This window comes from Strongylocentrotus purpuratus, unplaced genomic scaffold (genome assembly GCF_000002235.5).
Source record: "Strongylocentrotus purpuratus isolate Spur 01 unplaced genomic scaffold, Spur_5.0 spur5_scaffold_20, whole genome shotgun sequence".
NCBI lineage: Eukaryota > Metazoa > Echinodermata > Echinoidea > Camarodonta > Strongylocentrotidae > Strongylocentrotus > Strongylocentrotus purpuratus.
Genome location: NW_022145606.1, coordinates 32,512,155 through 32,532,249, shown reverse-complemented (window position 1 = coordinate 32,532,249; position 20,095 = coordinate 32,512,155). Strand labels below are relative to the sequence as shown.

Genomic DNA, 20,095 nt, shown 5'->3' with positions numbered 1-20,095 from the left:
CAATCATTTCTAGATTTAACATCTTATAGATGTTGGTTTATGGATGGGTAAAATATAAATATCTTACTCATATTTTATATTGAATCAGGACTAAATAAATCACTGTATTCATGTTTAATTGATAAAAAAAAGGGTTAAAAAACTTTATTTGCATGTTATCTCAAGACTTGACAGATGGCACACGGAAGCATTCACATCCTTAGTGCGTCAAAACGTTATTCAAACGGTAGATCTTTCTTTCCAATACGGAACGGTCAATAAGCAGCATGAAACTTAGTTAAGATATAGTCCTTATTAGTCATAATCAGCTCTATTGACGTCATTGTTGGGTATTTAGTGCGTCGAAATATCACTTCAATGATTGGTATAAGTTTATCTCTGCAATCAGGCGAAAATTTGAGCTTGTTTAGTAATAGCAGGGCACTCTCCCTGGTAATAGTTAACAGTTATCATATATAACGATCCTCAATCGAAAACATGAGGGGGGCGCTGTGCCACTTTCAATCATGGTCATCATTTTAATATGAACATAATCGTTTTTTGATTATCGGCAACACTTTCATGACCAGTATTCAAAAGAGCTTATTTATGCTATAGAAATATTGAAGGCATTGTTCTCAATTGCATCTCTCTCTCTCCTCTCTCTTGCTGTGTTTCCCTTCTCCCCTCATGTTCTGCCCCTCTCCTTTACTTGGTCTGTCTCTGCATCTCTCTCTCACTCTCTATCTCTCTTTCTCTCTCTACACTTGTATCCTCTCCCTCTATCTCTCTCTCTCTTTCTCTTGCCTTGCCTTCTTCTTATTCTATTGCGCTGTCTCCCTCTGTTCTACACAGTTGAAACTTGACTCATGGATATACCATAATGGAAGTAGTATTTTATAACGAAAGATGAAATCGTGAAAATGCGTTCTTCATTACGTTACACATGAGCATAATTACGTATCACCTAATTCGTCAAAGTGACGAATTAAAGTCTAGTTTATTTATTTATTATTATTCTTCCTCGAATTTGTTCGCAGGATATCTCAAGACTGAACGAAGCCATTGTTATGAATCTTTCAATGATGATAGATCTTAGTCTAACTTAGAACTGCGTGACTTTTCAAAGACTCAAAGTCATCGTGACGTCATCCAGGCGCCATTTTGTGAAAATCAACTAATGATCATATCTTTAAAACGAATAATAATTTTTCATTCATATTTATCATGATTAAGATTAATATCCGTCCGGTCAAGTTGAGGTCAATAAACGTGCGTAAATGCGCGCGTGCGCGCTCGTCCGCGCGTTTACGCGCGCGCAAAAATTAAAAATGCTCTAAATCATCCCAAATTTTTTTTGCATACGTTTCAGGCCATATGGAGCATTTGATAAAAAAATTACGCACACGCGCATGCGCGCGCGTTTTCGCGCGTACTGGCATTTTGCAACATAGAATCGCCGATTTTTTTCTGTCATCATATTCGGTACATTTTTCCAAGCATTTTGATAATTTGTTCAACTTTTATTAACGCAATGAGCGTCCGTCAAAGTTGACAGCACGCGCGGATTTGCGTTATCTTTATCCACAATACATGGGCAAAAACATGCCTATATAAAATTCATTGTAACTCTTTAGAATAGATAGAAAATCCTAATATTTTGTCATATTTGGATAGATTATGAGTCGGAAATATGATTTCATGTCTCATTTGATCCTCAATTAACTCATGACGTCATCATAATGGCCTCCAAACTCAAAATTTTAATTTGCATATTATGACGTCAGCATATTTTTGGAAAATTTGATTGTATCTCTAGAAATATGGATCAATTTTCTTTTAAATTTTGATATGTTCTAGCTGAGACAATTTTCTACAAATGTAGTATTCACAATTTTTATTTTTCACAAAAATATCATGGGGTATTTTTGCGATTAAAGGAGGCATGTCAATTTTTCGCATTTTGCGTGTATTCTCTATGGGACATGACTTTTTCTCAAAACTGGATTCTACACTCCTGTCTTTCGCGAGCAAAATCTCCGTTGTTTTAGCTTTGTTTTCGCTGAGCTTCGGATATGTTGTAGCTGAGACAATGAGCTATCACAAGTGTGTCCTTTATTTTTCGATTAGATGCCGGGATCATGCTCATATTTCACTTGCAAAGTAGGATTTCTGAATTCCATTTCCTGTTTACGTGTAATCGCTATGGGAGATGTTTTGGTATATCGGTAACGCACTTGACTTCCAACCTCGAGATCCCTGGTTCGAGTCCGGGTGTCTCCAACACTTTTTTTTTCACTTTTTTTTCCTTTTGACCTTCACTGTACCATCTCCTTTGATTATTTAAACACGTAGATTCGCAAATAATGTCATAATTAACCCTTTTTACTTTATTATTACCCTATTTTCACTTAATCCATTACTTTTTGCGTGTAATCCCTAAGGGAAATGACTTTTTCTCAAATCTGGAGTCTACATTCCTGTCTTTTGCGAGCAATATCGCCGTTATTTCGGCTTGGATTTTGTTGATTTTTGAGTATGTTGTAGCTGAGATTATTTGCTATCTAAATCAACCCTCATTTTTTCAATAAGATGTCATGATCGCGCTCATGATCATGATCATGATCATCACGATCATCATTATCAAAATGATGCTAATCATTTATCAATTGCATTTTCATTTCTTTGAATAAGATAAAATCGTCAAAAGGTGTTCTTCATGATGTAAATTAGAGTCAAATGTGTAACTGGTTACTGCACAGGGTCAAAGGTCATATATTGTTTCAATCTATCTTCCCTAGATCCATGATGATCAAGGAAACACAATTTAATCTTGACATATGAATAGGTCATAATGGGAGAAGCATATGAATGGGAGAAGCAAAATAATATATCGTGTAATGCATTATTCGTTATGTAAACCATTATCATACGTATCACCTAATTCGTCTAAGTGACGAATTAAAGTCTAGTTTCTAAATTGTTTTTGTCCAGAGTTAAAATGTTAGGACAGTGAGTGATTTCAAGTGGGGTGTTAGTGTTAGTGTTAGTGTTAGTGTTAAGAGCAGTCAAGAGCTCTTAAATCGAGCGGAAAATTTTCTGATGAAATTAAGGGCCCGATACCGATATCAAAATCGATAGCTTAACACCAGCTGTGACGTCACCACATACTTAATTTCACGACGATGATTTAAAAATAGTACACCAAAACTAAAGATTTCATGAAAAGTACAGAATAAATTTACACCTATTTCTCTGGTCTTATAAAATAACTCATTTTACACACAAAAATATATGAATTGCCTGCTTCACCAATTTTTTATTTGATCGTCAGACAATAAATTGGCGTCGTTCGTGCGTTGAATGTTGTGCGGGTACAACACTAACACCGAACTGGAAATCAACATTTTGCTTAATCCCTAGGGGCTAGTGTTAGTGAATAGGACATTTGTTCGTAAAATATTAACACCAGCCACAAAGGTCGGTTCAGCAGACGACAATTTTACAAAATCGATAACACTAGCCACCGGAAGTTGACGATATTCAGAGGTCAAAGCCTTAACACCAGCTGATTTCCATTTCGGTGTTTAGGCTGGTGTTAGTGTTTATTAAACACTAACACCAGCCTTAATCACCGAACTTGAAATCACTCTATGTGCACCAGACACCTGTTAAGGTCAAGTTCACCCAGGGTCTATTATCCTAGAAATCTGATGGGAATGTGGTAGGGGTACACTGTCCTAGGAGATGGAAATCCTAAAGAGATAGATGTCTTGAGGCAATCGGCAGCGCTCTAGGGGATAATAGGGACTTTTAGATTGAGTGGACGAAAACACGACGAACGCCGACTGATCATGCGTGTCAACGTACTCAATTGCCCATGTTGACTACAATTAGAAATCTTTTAGATTTCACTTGACGATATACATGCATGCAGGAAGTTAAGCGTGCACGCGTGCGCACGCGGCATACTAGTACCGTACTAGATTTAGGAAAACCGAGGTTGACGCATTCTCGATCGCCGACTGAGACTACGTGACGCATACGCAGTGCCTTAAAATGACGTCACACGTTGCAGTCAAAGCTGTCGACGTGCAAATCTAAAAGTCCCTAGTGACTTAGGGGATGGTAGAGTAGTCTTTTTGGATCCATGTCCAAGGGTGCATCATCCTAATGGGTTGGTTGTCCAGGGAATGGTAGACCAAGTCAAGGTAGTCTGTGAGGATACATGTCCACGGGTGCATTGTCTTAGTGGGTAGGTTTTCCAGGGAATAGTAGACCAAGTTATAATATTTGTTGGCATACATGTCCAAGGGTGCATTGTCCTGGTGGGTAGGTTGTTCAGGGGATAGTAGTTATTGTTTTTTTGTCTGAATCTAGAACGGTCATTTCCGAAATAATGTTGATCTACAGCCAATCATAGCCGTATTCTACAATGTAGTTTAACTAGAAAAGACTACTGTTTCCAGTCCAGAAAGTTTGTGGTCAATCTAGTTCATTAATCTATTATTCATCTATATGTAAACATGGAAAGGGACTCAAGGTTTTATGAATCATGCTCTGATAAAAATAGCTCTCCGATCAACCAAAGTCCTTACTTCAGTAATAGCTCGAACTCTATCTCTTCTATGACATGAAGCCATGCGTTCCCAGACCAAAACGGTTATTCTAAGGTGGTTTGTTTAGAACACCATTCAAGGAATGGCTGCACTTACCACTATAAGTTGACTGGTTCAAAATGCCTCCATATACATATCCACTGATGTTTTAAACATGGATAGGTCTCCTCGAATAGCTTTTGATTCCCCTCAATTCAAAGGAATACATCTACCTGTAGAACATGAGCAAATATCAAGTACTTGTCTTGGAGAGGGCCTTACAATATCTACAAATAATCTTTTTTTCTGCTCATGCCCAGAATGGAACTACACACTTGTCTATTGTATGTCAATCTGATTGGAGGATTCGATCTTATTTGCCTATTTGACAACCACTTCCTTTATTTTGCTATACATTGTCACGCATTAACTTACAGCCATCTTGAATGACCCTCGCCCTCTGGGCCTTGAGAGTTATGTCATTCCAGATTCAAGTATGACAGCTTCCAGTGAGGAAAGTGCTGACCATGGTGCAAAGAGAGGTCGTCTTAACGTGAGGAAAGTCAAAACCCTGCGTGGAGCCTGGTCTGCACGATCAAACAATGCCAACCAGTGGATCCAGGTAAAGCAAATCATTTCTTAAGGCCAATTCAAACACGGAACATTTAGGCAACCCTTATTTCTATGGCATGGGTTCATATCCCACTGCAGCGGACGTATCAGTAATGAAAGGGTTAACAGTCAAATTTTAGGCTATAGTTTGATTTGTATCCATACACTGCCACAAAGTCTGTAATAAGAGTCACCCTCCATTTCTATGCATGGCATGAATTCATATTCCAACGCTGACATCAGGTCAACAATGAAAGAGTCACCAGTCATTTCTATGGTACTATTCACTTACACTGTTAAAATTGTTATTATTGGCTATTTTTTGAGGTGACATATGGGTTCGTAGATTTTCTCTCCACTCGGTAGGTAAAGCTACTATGAGATTGCCATAGTAACATAGTTATTCACATCTAAGTCAACAATTGTTTTCATTTTTAAGGGCATTAATATAGTTGTACGATGTTACTCAGAAATGAGATCGACAATCAAAGCATCAATGTGAAGAACTTCTAAATTTAAATATTGCCCTTGGAGGGGCGTTTTTAGTATTTGTACTTAAATCATATAGATTTGACATATTTTGGAACATGCTCATTGGTTTAAAATGTTGTCATTGAGATAGAAAAAAATATATGATTAAGAGGATGAACATCAAGAAATCTTCCTCCGATTCTTGTATTTCTACAAGGTGGATCTTTTGGACCTTTACCGTATCAATTCAGTTGCGACTCAAGGGCGACAAGCTTATAACCAGTGGGTAACAAGCTATAAGCTTGCTTGTAGTACTGATGGCACGACCTTTCACACCGTGCAGGGCATCTCTACAAACCCTGGAGCTGACAGGGTAAGTTCGTTCTCTGATTATTCACTTTCTAATATAACATTGACTCTATTCTTGTAAAAAGTTGAAGGCATTTGAAATCTTTTTGATAACAATTAAAATGTTTTCATGTTACGATACTTTCTTTTAAAGAAAAACGCAATTGTTACCTCGTGAACACATATATATGTTAGGTGTATTATCTACTATTCTGCTTACACAAAGTATAACAGGAAAAACTATTAGGTAGGATTGAAGAACTGTCTATATGTGTAAATATATCACAGCAAGTACTGCACTTCAAGCAAAAAAAACTTCAATCCATATCATGTTTTTTCCTAGTTTATTACTAGGTCTCGAAAACTAGAATTTTAAGTCATCAGAATAATTGAACTTCAAATAGAAACGATTGGACAGGTACTGAACATGAACAAATATGTATTATTCAGCATGCTTAATACGACTCTCTTTAGTTCGATTGCAATTGACCGCAGAATCATTTGAGTTATAATTCATTCCAGGGGCGTAAATCCCGGGGGGATGTGTGGGGGGGGGGGGGGGCTGCATCCCCCCTGGCTCGAAGGAGGGGGGGGGGGGTGGTGGCCTGTACAAACATCCCCCCAGAGATTTCAACAAAAAAAGAGAGAGAAAAAAGGAAGAAGAAGAAGGAGAAAAAAATGTGATTGTTTTAATTTCAGCATAATGCATAAGAAATGTGTTTTTTTGTTATGTATGTATAACTGTATAGCCTACACGTATACACAGGGGCGTAAATCCGTACCGAGGAGTGGGGGGGGGGGGATGATCGGCGATAGCCATCACATACTACACGCCAGGCGCGTACGCAGGATTTTTTCAAGGGGGGGGGGGGGTTTAACATTTATAAATCGGGCCGAAAATTTCGCAACGACTCAGCCGACCGCTGAATAAGCGGGGGGGGGGGGGGCGGGGGGGGGGGGGGGGTAAGAGGACACTTTTTTTTTTTTTTTTGGTCTCCAAAAAATCGCAACGACTCAGCCGACCGCTGAATAAGCATTTTTTGTCAGGGGGGGGGGGGATGATATCAGGGGGGATGTTTGTACAGGCCATCCCCCCCCTACTTCAAGCCAGGGGGGATGCAGCCCCCCATCCCCCCGGGATTTATGCCCCTGCGTACACAGTATGTCACGATCATTAAGAGTAGTTGCGCGACGTGCGCGAACAAGCACTTCATAAATTTCAGAATAATTTTTCGTTATTTTGCAAGGTATTATTATAGCCCAGACGTAAAGTGCGCCAGCGCGCCAGCGCGGGAGCACGCGAGCGCTTAAAAGGTGCAATCATGTACAGTAGATGCCCGGCTCCCCCTCCCCCTCCCCCCCCCCCCACTCAGTGTTATTTAGGGTACGCGTTGGCTCGTTCCCTCCCTTTAAAGCACCCCCACCCTATCTCAGGACTGCCAACATTTCTAAATCCCCCTTTCACCGGCTTTTCGCTGGCTTGTCCTGCCTTGGAGACCCCCCCAAAAAAATCCGGAACACTGCTAAATGTACCACACACACCCTCCCCCAATTTCAGGTGAGCTCTAGTCGATCGAGGGGGACTGGGGGCCAATGTTTTTACTTTTCAAAATGAAATAATCCTGAATGAGCTTTCAAAGTTAGCAGGAATTTCAGGAATTTGATCCCGGGATTCGATAAATTTTTCTATAATATTCAAGATATTTTATAACCTCCTTTTTACATTTCTCAGGAGTCCAAAGAGAAAGAGAAACCCCCCCCCCCCTTTTTTTTAAAAAGAAATTAAGAGTCGAGAACGGTACAACGAATCGTCTTCTTTCTCTAATGATTTAATGAAACGTAAAAGCTTCCGCGCTTCGCGTGGGCGGGGGAAGGGAAAAACTGAATTCATGAATTCAGATGAGGATTAAAAGTCGAGAACGGTATACAACGAATCGTCTTCTTTCTCTAATGATTTAAAGAAACGTAAAAGCTTCTGCGCTTTGCGCGGGAGAGGGGAAGGAAAAACTGAATTCAGATGAGGATTAAGAGTCGAGAACGGTACAACGAATCGTCTTCTTTCTCTAATGATTTAATGAAACGTAAAAGCTTTCGCGCTTTGCGCGGGAAGGGGGGGGGGGGACTGAATTCAGATGAGGATTAAGAGTCGAGTACGGTACAACGAATAGTCTTCTTTCTCTAATAATTAAATGAAACTTCAAAATTTTCGGCGCTTTGCGGAGGAGGGAGGGGGAAATCGCCCCTCCCTGCCCCCCCCCCTCATTACGCCAATGCTGGTCACTATTACGTACCAATATTTGGCTCGCATAATTTCAAATTTGGGCCCCTCCCCTAAGAAATCCTGGATCCGCGCCTGTCCTAGGCTTTCCAGAAAGGACTCAGAATTGTCTATTTGTTCATAGATCAATGTTTTTTTAAGTTAATTCTCCTTTAAGAGAAAACAATGAATATGACTTACAATGCGCTTCCTCCCCCAATAAAACATTTGTGATGATGTTCCTGTGGTAGTACCATTATGCATCATTTTCTAAGTGATGGGACTCAAAAATACTCAATCTTTATGTTACTACTTGAAAGTGTGTCGTCTTATTTCGGAGTTCATTATAATAAAACACTACAGTTTGCAGCTGTCAGTATTTCGAAATATGTCCAATTCTTTTACTTTATGGTTGTCAAATTTGGCAAGTGCGTGCATGTATGTATGCATGTATAAATTTATGTACATGTGTTTGGGTATGTGTGTGTTTGTTGTTTGTTCGTTTGTGTGTATGCGTGTGTGCGTGTGTGCGTTTGTGTGTGTGTGTGCGTGTGTGCGTGTGGGTGTGTTGCGTAAATTAGTGTGGGCGTGTGCTCGTGCTAGTATGTGATGGCTATCGCCGATCATCCCCCCACTCCTCGGTACGGATTTACGCCCCTGATTCATTCAAAAGTGGATTGATTTTCCTTTTTCATTGAAGATCTTCACCGGTAATTCTGACCGCAACACCATCGTGACCAACACTCTGCCTGTACCCCAAATTTGCCGCTATGTCCGCTTGATGCCTGTCAGATGGTTCGGTCACATCAGTCTTCGTATGGAGATCTACGGTGAAGGCCCTATCACAGGTCAGTTTTAAAACTAGTGATACTCCAACTTTTTTTGATCCATAAATTCTCCTGCGACAATTACTCTGGGCCTTTTTTCACCAATAATAGAGCCATTCTGCTTTCTTCATGATATTCCCATACTTTCCGAACAATTTGATACCATGTTTATCTCTTTATGACTATTAATAACAGAATGAGCGTCCGTTCAAGATAAATGTCTGTGCGCGCGAGCTCTTGTAATACAAGGCATATATGGGCAACAAAACAAAAAAACATTATAGCTCTTTGGTATGCTTAGGGACTGCGATTTTCTTCATATTTCGATATAGTTTGAGTCTGAGGACCATAAAATCCTAAAGGACGGGGGTAACCAGTGCCTGTTTCTATCGGGCTGGAACGATGCTACTGTTATAGCTTTGTCGAAATAGGAAGGACAGTGGAGAAGCAATCTGGTGAGCTACCAGCTTTAGGAGCTTTGGTGGAAGTTCATCAGGTCCGCTGGCCTTTGAAGGGTTCAGTCGTTTGAGGCGTTTCTCGACACCGGTCCTGTGAACATGCAGGTGACCAATAGTTGGAAAAGGAGAAGGTCCTTTCTGTACAAGAGGGTGGGGCTGTTGAGGAGTAAAGACAGACTGGAAGTAGTCGTTCAGTGTCTCTGCCTTGTCTAATGCTGAGGCGCATATTTTAGATGGAGTACGCAAGGTAGGAATACCAATGTTTTCAGAACGACATGTCTTGATGTAAGACCAGAAAGACTTTGGGTTGTCATTAAGGCTTGCCACGATGATGTTGTTGATGTACTCGCAACGTGCTCTGTGCACATTCTTGGCAACTTGGTTCCTGTATTGTCGGTAGGCTGTCCAAGCTGTGGAGCAAGACTGGTTGTGTGCCTTCTTAAATAGTCTATCTCTCTTCCTCATCTGGCGCTTCAAAGGAGGAGTAATCCAAGGAAGATGTCTCCTTCCTTTGCTTATTTTGGAAGGAATTAGCTCAGACAAACACCTGTTCAAGAAGTTGACAATGATGGACCAGTTTGTCTCCACTGATCTTCTTTCTGGATCTGATTGGAGGAATTCTGTCGCAAATTCAGCTGCTGCATCTCTCAGTTGCTGTCAGCTTTGTGGAACTGGTAGATCTTCCTCAGGGGCTTGACAGAGATCTTTGGATTTGCAGCAAGAGTAAAAGTGACGATGTCGTGGTCTGATATCCCAGACTGTACGCACACAACCAGGGCGGGATTTGACGTCACAACTAGATCGAGGAAGTCTAGATCGATGTAAAGTCCAGGGCCTACACAGCCTTAGTACGCCCCCAATAGGAGTATGCCTCGGAGACTTGGAGCCCACACAGCATCACGGTCACAAAAAAGCTAGAGCAAGTACAAAGAACAGCGGCTCGCTTTGTGTACCGTGATTACAGATACACCACATCACCATCAGCTCTTGTGGCAGCTCTAGGGTGGGACACGCTTCACACACGTCGAATCCTCGACCAATGCACCCTTCTCTACAAGATCCATCACCGTCTTGTCTCCATACCTGCACTAACTATTGTTATCCCTGCTACATACTTCGGAAGACACGACCACAACCTGAAGTATGTAATTCCTGTTGCAACTATCGACTCCTTCAAGTTCTCATACTACCCAAGAGCAATAAGGATCTGCCAGGCTCAGCAGTCAATGCAACAGGAATAACCAACTTTAAGGAGGCTGTTCTACCCTCCATCAGAATGATGCAGCCCCCTGTTGGTTCTCACATCGTATAAGCTTTAATACTAGCTTGGTTTTTACTTGCACTGGACTTTGCATATTTTACTGTAAATTGACAAGTGCTTTGTCCACACACCATTCCAGCAATTCATGACACTCCTTGTAGTTACTCGCCTCACCTACCATCCCAGTATAGCTTCCTGAGTGAGCTGCCAAAGGGATTACCCAACCAAGTACTAAGTACCGAGTCCATTTACACATCATTTCACGCTGAAATGAAGGAAATTTGTTTTAGTGACATTTTCTTGTCTGGCAGGGGCACACTTCGTTTTGTGGTACGATGAGATATTTTCAAAATATATCTTCTTTCTAAGGCCATATTTTTGAAAAAATATGCTAACATTCAAAGAGATATTTAGTTCATTTACTTCATTTAAATTATGTATTAGTAGTTTTACAAATGAAGGAATTTATTTCTGAACTGTCATTAGTTGTATTAACGATGCCAGTTTTGACTTTATTTTACCTGTTTACCGCCAAATGAAGATAAATATGTCAAAAGGGACATTACTTTCTCATCCCTTTTATCCCATTTATTGTCTTTGGAACTCAATTTGCACAGATATCAACGATTGTTCTCCCGATCCTTGTGAGAATGGAGGAACTTGCATTGATGGAGTGGACACCTTTACTTGTGCCTGCGCTCCTGGCTATATTGGGCCTATGTGCCGAACAGGTACGATATAGAGTCAAAGCAGATTACATACCTACCATTTTTATATAAAGCAATTGCTCCTTGTTCATTGAGACATTATACATAAAGAGCAAACAAGGAAACAGAAAGAAAGAAACATGCAATCACCAAATTTATCAAGTGACAAATTCAAGTCTAGTTATTTATCTATCATTCTTGCTTGAATATGTTCGCAGGATATCTCAAGACTGAATCAAGCCGTTATTATGGAAGTGGCAATGATGATAGATATTAGTCTAACTTATAGAACTGCGTGACTTTTCACAGACGCAAAGTCATCGTGACGTCATCTAGGCGCCATTTTTTGAAAATTAGCTCATGATCAAGATCAATATCTGTCCGGTTAATTCAAGGTCAATAAGAACGCGCGTATGCGTACGTCTGCGCGTCAGTGCGCGCAACAAAATTTGTAAATACTCACAATCGTCTCAAATTTATTTTGCATATGTTTCATACCATTATGACAATTTATAACAATTTTATAACAATAACAAAAAGAAATCACGCAAACGCGTTTACGTTCGTCACGGCCGAACGCAAAATAATTCCTCGTATTTTGTTTTTGACACGATATTCCTTAATTTTTTTCCGAACAATTTGATACCATGTTTATCTCTTTATGACCGTTAATAAGGGAATCAGCGTCACTGAGCCGTCGGCCGGGTGGCAGAAGGGCGTTAGCTCGCAAGCGACTCAAAACTACTTTTCGAATTATTCGCATTTAAAGATTTATTTTATATTTAAACTGCTTTCCATCCCGAAAATTGGTTTAAAACATTAAAGACTAATAGAAATGTTGTAGTAGAACACGGCCACAATTTTTTTCTGGGAAAGAAGTCAATTTTTATAAAGTTTGAGGCGATTTACTGCTAACGCCCTTCTGCTTAAAGTTTCATTATTGACCTGAAATTTGAGCTAACGCCCTCCTGCCAGCCAGGCGACGGTTGTCAGCTTTGCATGTAAAGTCTATGAGAAATATTTTGGTCGATTGGTTAAAGCACTAGATAGATCCAAAATGATCAAGGCTACACATTTGAAAATTGACATATGGATAGACCATAATGGGAAGAGCATTTTTATAAGAGAATGAAAATGCATGCTTCATTATGTAAAACATTAGCATGTCACCTAATTCGTCAAAGTGACGATTTAAAGTCTAGTTTATATCTATATTTTATTACTTATATAGATTAGGGACCAGCCTTTGATAGGATTTTGGTCTTTGTTTGTCCGTCCACATTTTGATATTTCTTTCATGTCGTGTTATTTGTTGGAATTGTATTGTGATTTTTATCAAATGTGCAAACAAAATGAATTGAATTGAAAATTGAATGTTCGTTTTGTGTTTGGTCTCTTGTCAGTCTAGTTGGTGTGACTGATTTAATGAACGTCAGTCACAGCGCCAATCCGACCTCAGACAAACCGACTCCAAACCGACCTCAGTCACAGCGCCAGTCCGACCTCAGACAAACCGACTCCAGACCGACCTCAGTCACAGCCCCAATCCGACCTCGGACAAACCGATTCCTAACCGACAGAATATTGGACCTTCTTGGTTGTTCTTTGTATTTGGTCGGGTTCTTAAAGGGATAGTTGAGTTCTGTTTTCAGACCGCAAATGCCTTCAAAGTGCATGGTTATTGCTCTTATTCTTATCTTTGACATTTATAGTGCCCTTTTAGAACCTAACATTGCTATGAAGGTAATTTTAGACCCCAAAATGTGTGAAATTTTCCTGTACGAGCATACCAATTCAGCTCCACTTAAACAAAACACGGTGACCGTTTATTAATCATTTAGTTAAAAATAACAATACATGAGCCGGCTAATTGTGGGTAATATAAGCAACACGAAAATGCCAACAAAAAACCAACATCGGCATTGGCTGAAATACGACGTAAAAGGTTTTATTTCGTTTGTTTTTAACGGTTTTTTCAAATTTTTCAAAATATCTAATATTTGTGGTGGTACAAAAGTGTTAGAGATCGTTATATTTCAGCCGTCTCTGAACCGATTTTGATCAAACAAAGATGATTTTGTCATTTAAATATTATGTTCTTCTTTTTTTATTTGACACTCAGTTTTTCATTATCTCACACAAAAAATATTTTGTGTAGCGCCCTTTGCAACAGAACCCAACTTTCCCTTTAAATATTGTCGATCTGGGCCCCGTCTTATTAAGAGTTGCGATTGATCCAAACCAATTCTTGGTTGATTGATCCAAATCAGTCGCAAGTTTCCAGTCTCCCATCTCTTAATAATGATTATGTATATAGTTGCGATCGACATCAATCGCAAATAAGTTGCGATTAATATCAACTCTTTACAAAGCAGCCCGGCAAAACAGGGCCCTCGTGTAGATCTATTCGCTCAGTGTCTCCTCTTTCGTTTAAGGCCCGGTCCCACTGCACTTACGGATGCAAAGAGGATGTAAAACGTAAACAAATCTTGCCATCCGTTGGAAAAACGCTATGCATCCGTTGTGTACTCATTGTATACGTGTTTCATACGCTCTATCCATCGAGCATCCGTCCACTGTGATTTCTTCCGCGCAAAAAGTTTTGAGCTGCACAAAACTTTTAGAACGGATGAACTTCCGCCGTGTACGATGTAAATCCGCGACAAATACGAGCAACAAATGTTCTATGTCCGTTATCATCCGTTAAACGTCCGCTGTATCCTCTCTGCATCCTCTGGGCATCCTCGCAACTCACATCCGCTGCAGCTGAAAATGGAAAGAGGGAGGAAAGATAAGGTACATGGAACGTCTATACATCGTTAGTAGCACGGAAATAGATAGGATGTAAGCGTATGCATCTCGTATATAAAGTATTCAAAGCTGTCATCCACTTCCATCCGCTTTCATCCGCTAGGCTTCCGATGAACATCCGTTTAACATCCCCGCTACATACTACCCATGTCCGTTATTTTCCGTTCTGTTTTCGCAAATTTTCGCAAATTTTGTCCATTTCTGGAGCGGATTAAATCGGATGGAGCCACACCCGAAATTTTGCTCGTCCGCTGTGTCCGTTATGCATACGTTTTGTGTCCATCGGCCAGTGGGACCGGGCCATTAGACAACACGATTGCGACTACTTTCGAGAAAAAAATCAACCGCAGGGCGATTTAAATGCCCTATCCTATGTCCCATAGAAAACATTTTCGGATAATACGTCATTGTCCCGTCTGGACATGTCAAAATTAAGAAGAATTACAATTGCTTTAGGTTGATTTTTCGAAACTAACTGCGTTCATGTTTCTCTCTCTCTTTCTCGCTCGCTCTCAGCTGCCCGTGTCACGTGTGACAGTTCTTCCATGACGGTGTTTATCAGCAAGACGCTAAATATTCTCCCCGCCGATCTTCATTTCATCGACGAATCGTGTGTTGGATACAACCACAATGGGGAGAACATCGCCCTCTACAGTAGATATGACAAATGCAAATTTACCACTGAGGTATACATATTTTCTCACGTAAAAATCAATTAGGAAACCGTTTAAAGCCTCGTTCAGATATATGACGCTGCTAAACCGAGGCGTTCAAACAAAAGATTTAACGATGACGTAAAGCGTACTACAGGACTTTTGTTCGTGGGCAGTAGCCGTTCATTTACAGGCAAAAACATCTAACACGCTGCAGCTTTTTTTTTGCAGCAGTTTATTGAGTGATATATGAACGAGCTTTTATGGTGCAAAATATCACCCTTGTGAAATACAGATTTTCCCATATGAAAAGAAAGCCTGTTAAATAGCATCTGGCTTGAATGTTTCAGTGGATTAGATATTGTGAATTATGTGCGTGATATAGTTAAATCCAATGCCCGATGTAATGATAAAAAAGTGGTACTAAGCGCTATGACAAATGTTATTGTCATCGTCATCATTGGTAGTCGTATTAGGTTTCACACGATTCTCATTTTTTATTAATAAAAGCCTATTTCATTTCAATTTACCTAATAATTTAATTGCTATACGTTAATTTTGCTCACATTTATTATATTTCCAACCATAATTTTACCTCTACAGGAAAATTCAGATTTCATCATCTACTCCAATGTGATCTCTACAACAGTTACTGACAACACCCCTAACGGTAGTGTGATCACCAGAGTCATGGGGGAGACGCTGATCAATGTCCGGTGCCAGATTCGTCGGCGTCAGGTATTGAGTCGGTTCTACAACCCCATCAGCAGCTCACTAAAAATTGACGAAGTCGGTTACGGGAACTTCACCGTCGACTTCGAGCGGTATACCGACGAGAACTTCAGGGAGCGTCACCCGAATGAGGCGGCCCCGGTGCGAATCCAAGACCGCTTGTTCTACGCGGTCAGCCTGACATCCGTTTCTAATTTGACCCTGTTTATCGATCACTGCTGGAGCACGCCCTCTTCGGATCCGCTGGACACGAAGCAATATGATCTAATTAAAGACGGGTAAGAAATAGTGCTATTTTGCTATCCCTCACTTGTGTTCCGACATTTGCTCCCTCGAAAATATAAATAGATTCCTATTTAGGGCCATGCCTTGAACCATAACGCATGGTCCTACAGAGGAATCTTTCATGTTAGGGGAGATACAATGAATAATTGATAATTAATTGCATTTCCTTTGTTTGTTTTTTGTATTTGTGGGGGTAGCCGTAGACCGTACCCTAGCCCCCGCTGCGTACAGTCGTGATTCAGTGGCCAAGCAATAGCCTCGTTACTGTGAGGCCCCGGGATAAAAACTGTGTCGATCAACTATATTAGTGCCCTTTTGTGAGGCATTAATCATCAGTACTATCAGTTATGACTTAAAGACGTAGGTCCCCTAGTTGATTAGCATTTTAGCAGTCACGCAAAAAAACAACACTTGCAAACTATTATTCAACAAAATTTGAGAATGTATATTATTAACTAGATCTATTAGGAATAAATCAATGTCAAATTCATTCCATAAATTGGGGTAACAAAAATTATTTCAACTTTATGACCAACAGTGTAGATTAATATGTAATATATTTATTTTTTGAAATTTAAGATGTGCATCTGACGACACCGTGCAGACCATTTCGACCTTCGGACCCTCGTTTAAGCCGTTTACTTTCGACGCTTTCACCTTTATCGGTGACTACTCACAGGTATTTCAAACAATCTCCAGCTAATGTTTTTTAACTGTACACCGACGCATTAAAGCATTGCTTATGATAAAAATGTTTGAACTCCCTTTTTTGTTAACCGACACACCTTGATCTTCATGTCAAAGATGAAGAAATGCAAAATGATTTAAGATTTGGTATGATAATGATTGTTTCAATATGGATGTTTGTGAGTGTGGATGAATGTATCTCACTGGTATGTTGCCCATGCATGATCATTATGTCAAAAAGATTTATGTAAATGTTGAGCACTATTAAAAAGAAGTCCAAGCGATGGCCCACTTCAAGCGTTTTTTGATAAATATTTGTATGTATTGTATCCATCTTTATATCATAACATGATCGCAAATACTTTCGCAAAATCAACCAAATGCAATTTCATAGCCCTGTTAAATCATCGTATTGCGTAATCTCAACATGATTTCTATATGATGTACAGCATAGGGTGATTTAATTTGAAATCGAGTTGATTTATTCAGTCTTTGCAAATAGTTCGTTCTTTTATAGCGCATTTCAGGACCGCAGGCCCTCTCAAAGCGCTTTACAGATATATTATTACCCCGGTCTTCGGACTCAGGCTTTAATACCGCACACAATGTAAGCACATTCTCCACTCTCTGGGGAGCCTTCCAGCCAGGCGTCATCTTTACAAGCACACACTCGCTCATCTATTAAACCACATTCACTATTGCATCACGCTGTATTCTGTAATGTGCTCTGTTCTTTTCCAGGTATACGTCCATTGCGAGGTAGTGGCGTGTAATGAGGGCGACACCAACTCAATCTGCGCACAGGGGTGCCACGCCCCAGCCCTGCCTCTACCCGCAAGACTAAGGAGAAGCGTGGTGGGCAAGCCGGTTGGCACTTACTCCCAGCCGCGGATTGTCTCGCAGATAGTTGGGCCTTTCGTAAAAGGCTCTGAGAAACAAGGTGTGTGTAATATACCATGGACCTATAAACACACACTCACTATAGGGTGGTATTCTCGAAAGCGGACTTACTTTAGTCCATGGTTTAATCCACCGACTAAGTATGGAATGCCATGTGTCCCTATGAATATGTTGTTGAATAATTCAATCTGTCACTAAATTAAAATAAAATGTAATAACATAATTAATAAAGAACAATATAACTATGATATAATTATGTTATCATGGCTATTTAGGGACATATCAAATCATTCAGAAATATATTCATATGGACACTTGGCATTCCATACTTAGTCGGTGGATTAAACCATGGACTAAAGTTAGTCCGCTTTCGAGAATACCACCCTATAGGTGGATATATTATTTTATGATGGACATTAGGGGGTTAGGAGAGAGAGGGAGGGGCTCTTTTTTAGGAGGGACTGACACGTTTATTGTAAGAAACCCATACCTCAGTAATAAAAGGTGAAACGTTATTAACAGAATAATACCAGACAAAATAAGCTCAATATTTATACTACAGTCAAACCTGCTTTGGTGACCACCTGTCTACAAAGACCACAATTTTTGTTTCCCGGCCTTGAAAATGGTTTCTCATTGAAACATGTACTAAAGGAGCCTGTCTACAAAGACCACCTGTCTGCAAAGACCACTTTTTATCTCCATTGGGCGGTCGCTAAAGACGAGTTTGACTGTATTAATAACATCGCGTCGGATCCTTACTGAAAAGCCTTTTCAGTAAGTTAATATGGTTTTACCACAGCCCCAATGTGTGAATAATCACCACAGAAACCTACAAAGAACATAAAATTATCATTACCATTATTATTATTATTGAATTTTGAATTTGAATTTTTTTTGAATTTATTAACAACAACACATCACAATAATGGCAGTACATATGAACAATCATACAATGCAACAAAATAATACTGATACATACATGTATACATACATGTAACATAAGAGTAATGTCGATTGAACAGTAATGGTTTTAAAACGATATTTTTTTAGACATACATCTGCATACTATTAAATGTACAAAAGATATATACGTACATATGTTTATTACTATGTTTAGGTGAAGTTGTCAATGGGAACTAGAAGTTAGCACTAGTGCTAGTCGAGCCTAGTTCCATTCTTTGGCAAGATATTTTTCTGTTAATTTGTTTTTACATATGAATGTAAAACTTGTTTGTTTTGTATTTACATATATACAACAAAATAATACAATATCATGTAACTTTTTTTCTTTACTAAAATGAAAAATAAAAAATAAAAAAGCTTAAACGTTAAAGCATTATAATGAAAGAAGACAAATCTTTGAAGAAATAAAATCATCAATGTGTTCATAAAAAGGAAAAGGATGTATTAATAAAAATAATCATACACATGTGCGTACATGCACAAATCCTGTAAAAGCTTAAGGCCGCTATAATCGTTAACAAGGAAGTGTATACATATATAAAAGGAAGACAAGTAATATAAAAGGAAAAAACGAAGGGGGATGGGATTGAGCCCACGTCATTTACATAGAAGGTAGGTGGAAAGATGTCTCCGAAAAGATAACCTTGATGTTTTTAATCTAATTTCATCTGGCAGATCATTCCACAGCTTTGTTAATGTTATTATCATTGCGATTGTTATTATTCTAATTATTATCATTATTACATTTATTTTGTACTAGGAGTGACTGCAAAGACTGGCTGGGCTTCGCCGTATATTCTCCTTGCTTCCCTCGCTGCGGGCGCCTGTCTCTTTATCGGAATGATCGCCATGTACGCAGTTATGAAAGCCCGGATGTAGACTCTCTATTTAAAGCGTACGCGAAGAAATTTTCAACGTTTGATGAATCCCAAGCAATGTTTTTTTTTGTAATGAGAAGATTTGAGAAGATTTAAAGGTCAGGGTATTTGGTCCTTTGGTGTAGATAGAGAGAAATATTCACGCCCCCTTTTAGAAGATTATACTTGCGTATACGCGTATATCTGAGCACCGAAACATAGATATCAGTTATCATTTGTTTGACAAGTACTAGGTTTTTGGTCATTTTGATATCCCAAGGTTACCAAGTAAGGGGGAGTTATGACAAGGATCATTCCTTACTTTTGTTTTGTTTATCAGTATGATTTCGCCCAATAAATAATTGATGTGGACTTGAACACCCTACCCTCTCAATCATCTTTATTAAAGGCCCACTGCACTACTTGTAGCTACTTGCGCCCTCTATATAACAACCAAAGCCTAATCGGTGACCATTGGTCCCCCATGATCCTCTTTTTCTTATGTTAACTGAGAGCTGAGTTGATGAGATAACCACCTATCCAGTGACCTTGCAGAGCGCTCTAATCCCTCCTGTAAACTATGGCAGATAAGCTTTCAGTTCTTCTTCAATACGTACTTATATAAATAATGAGAGACAGAGAGAAAGAGAGACAGAGAGAAAGAGAGACAGAGAGAGAGAGAGAGA

The 20,095-nt window shown here is 39.6% G+C and overlaps 1 protein-coding gene across 14 annotated transcripts in view; it reads left to right on the top strand.

The window, feature by feature from the left end:
- The window catches only part of LOC579769 (fibropellin-1), a 41,058-nt gene extending 21,267 nt beyond the window's left edge, over nucleotides 1-19,791 (top strand). For 12 of the 14 annotated variants that reach the window (XM_030993239.1, XM_030993234.1, XM_030993238.1 and 9 more), the window contains 9 exons: nucleotides 5,015-5,199; nucleotides 5,878-6,033; nucleotides 8,966-9,113; nucleotides 11,429-11,542; nucleotides 14,846-15,015; nucleotides 15,586-15,992; nucleotides 16,579-16,678; nucleotides 17,428-17,626; nucleotides 19,313-19,791. In XM_030993239.1, coding sequence (XP_030849099.1) covers nucleotides 5,015-5,199; nucleotides 5,878-6,033; nucleotides 8,966-9,113; nucleotides 11,429-11,542; nucleotides 14,846-15,015; nucleotides 15,586-15,992; nucleotides 16,579-16,678; nucleotides 17,428-17,626; nucleotides 19,313-19,431 — 1,598 coding nt within the window. In that variant the 3' untranslated portion in view covers nucleotides 19,432-19,791. The remainder of the gene's footprint in view (nucleotides 1-5,014; nucleotides 5,200-5,877; nucleotides 6,034-8,965; nucleotides 9,114-11,428; nucleotides 11,543-14,845; nucleotides 15,016-15,585; nucleotides 15,993-16,578; nucleotides 16,679-17,427; nucleotides 17,627-19,312) is intronic. The other 2 variants (XM_030993236.1, XM_030993237.1) reach the window with 2 other exon arrangements.
- The last annotated feature ends 304 nt before the right edge of the window (nucleotides 19,792-20,095 follow it).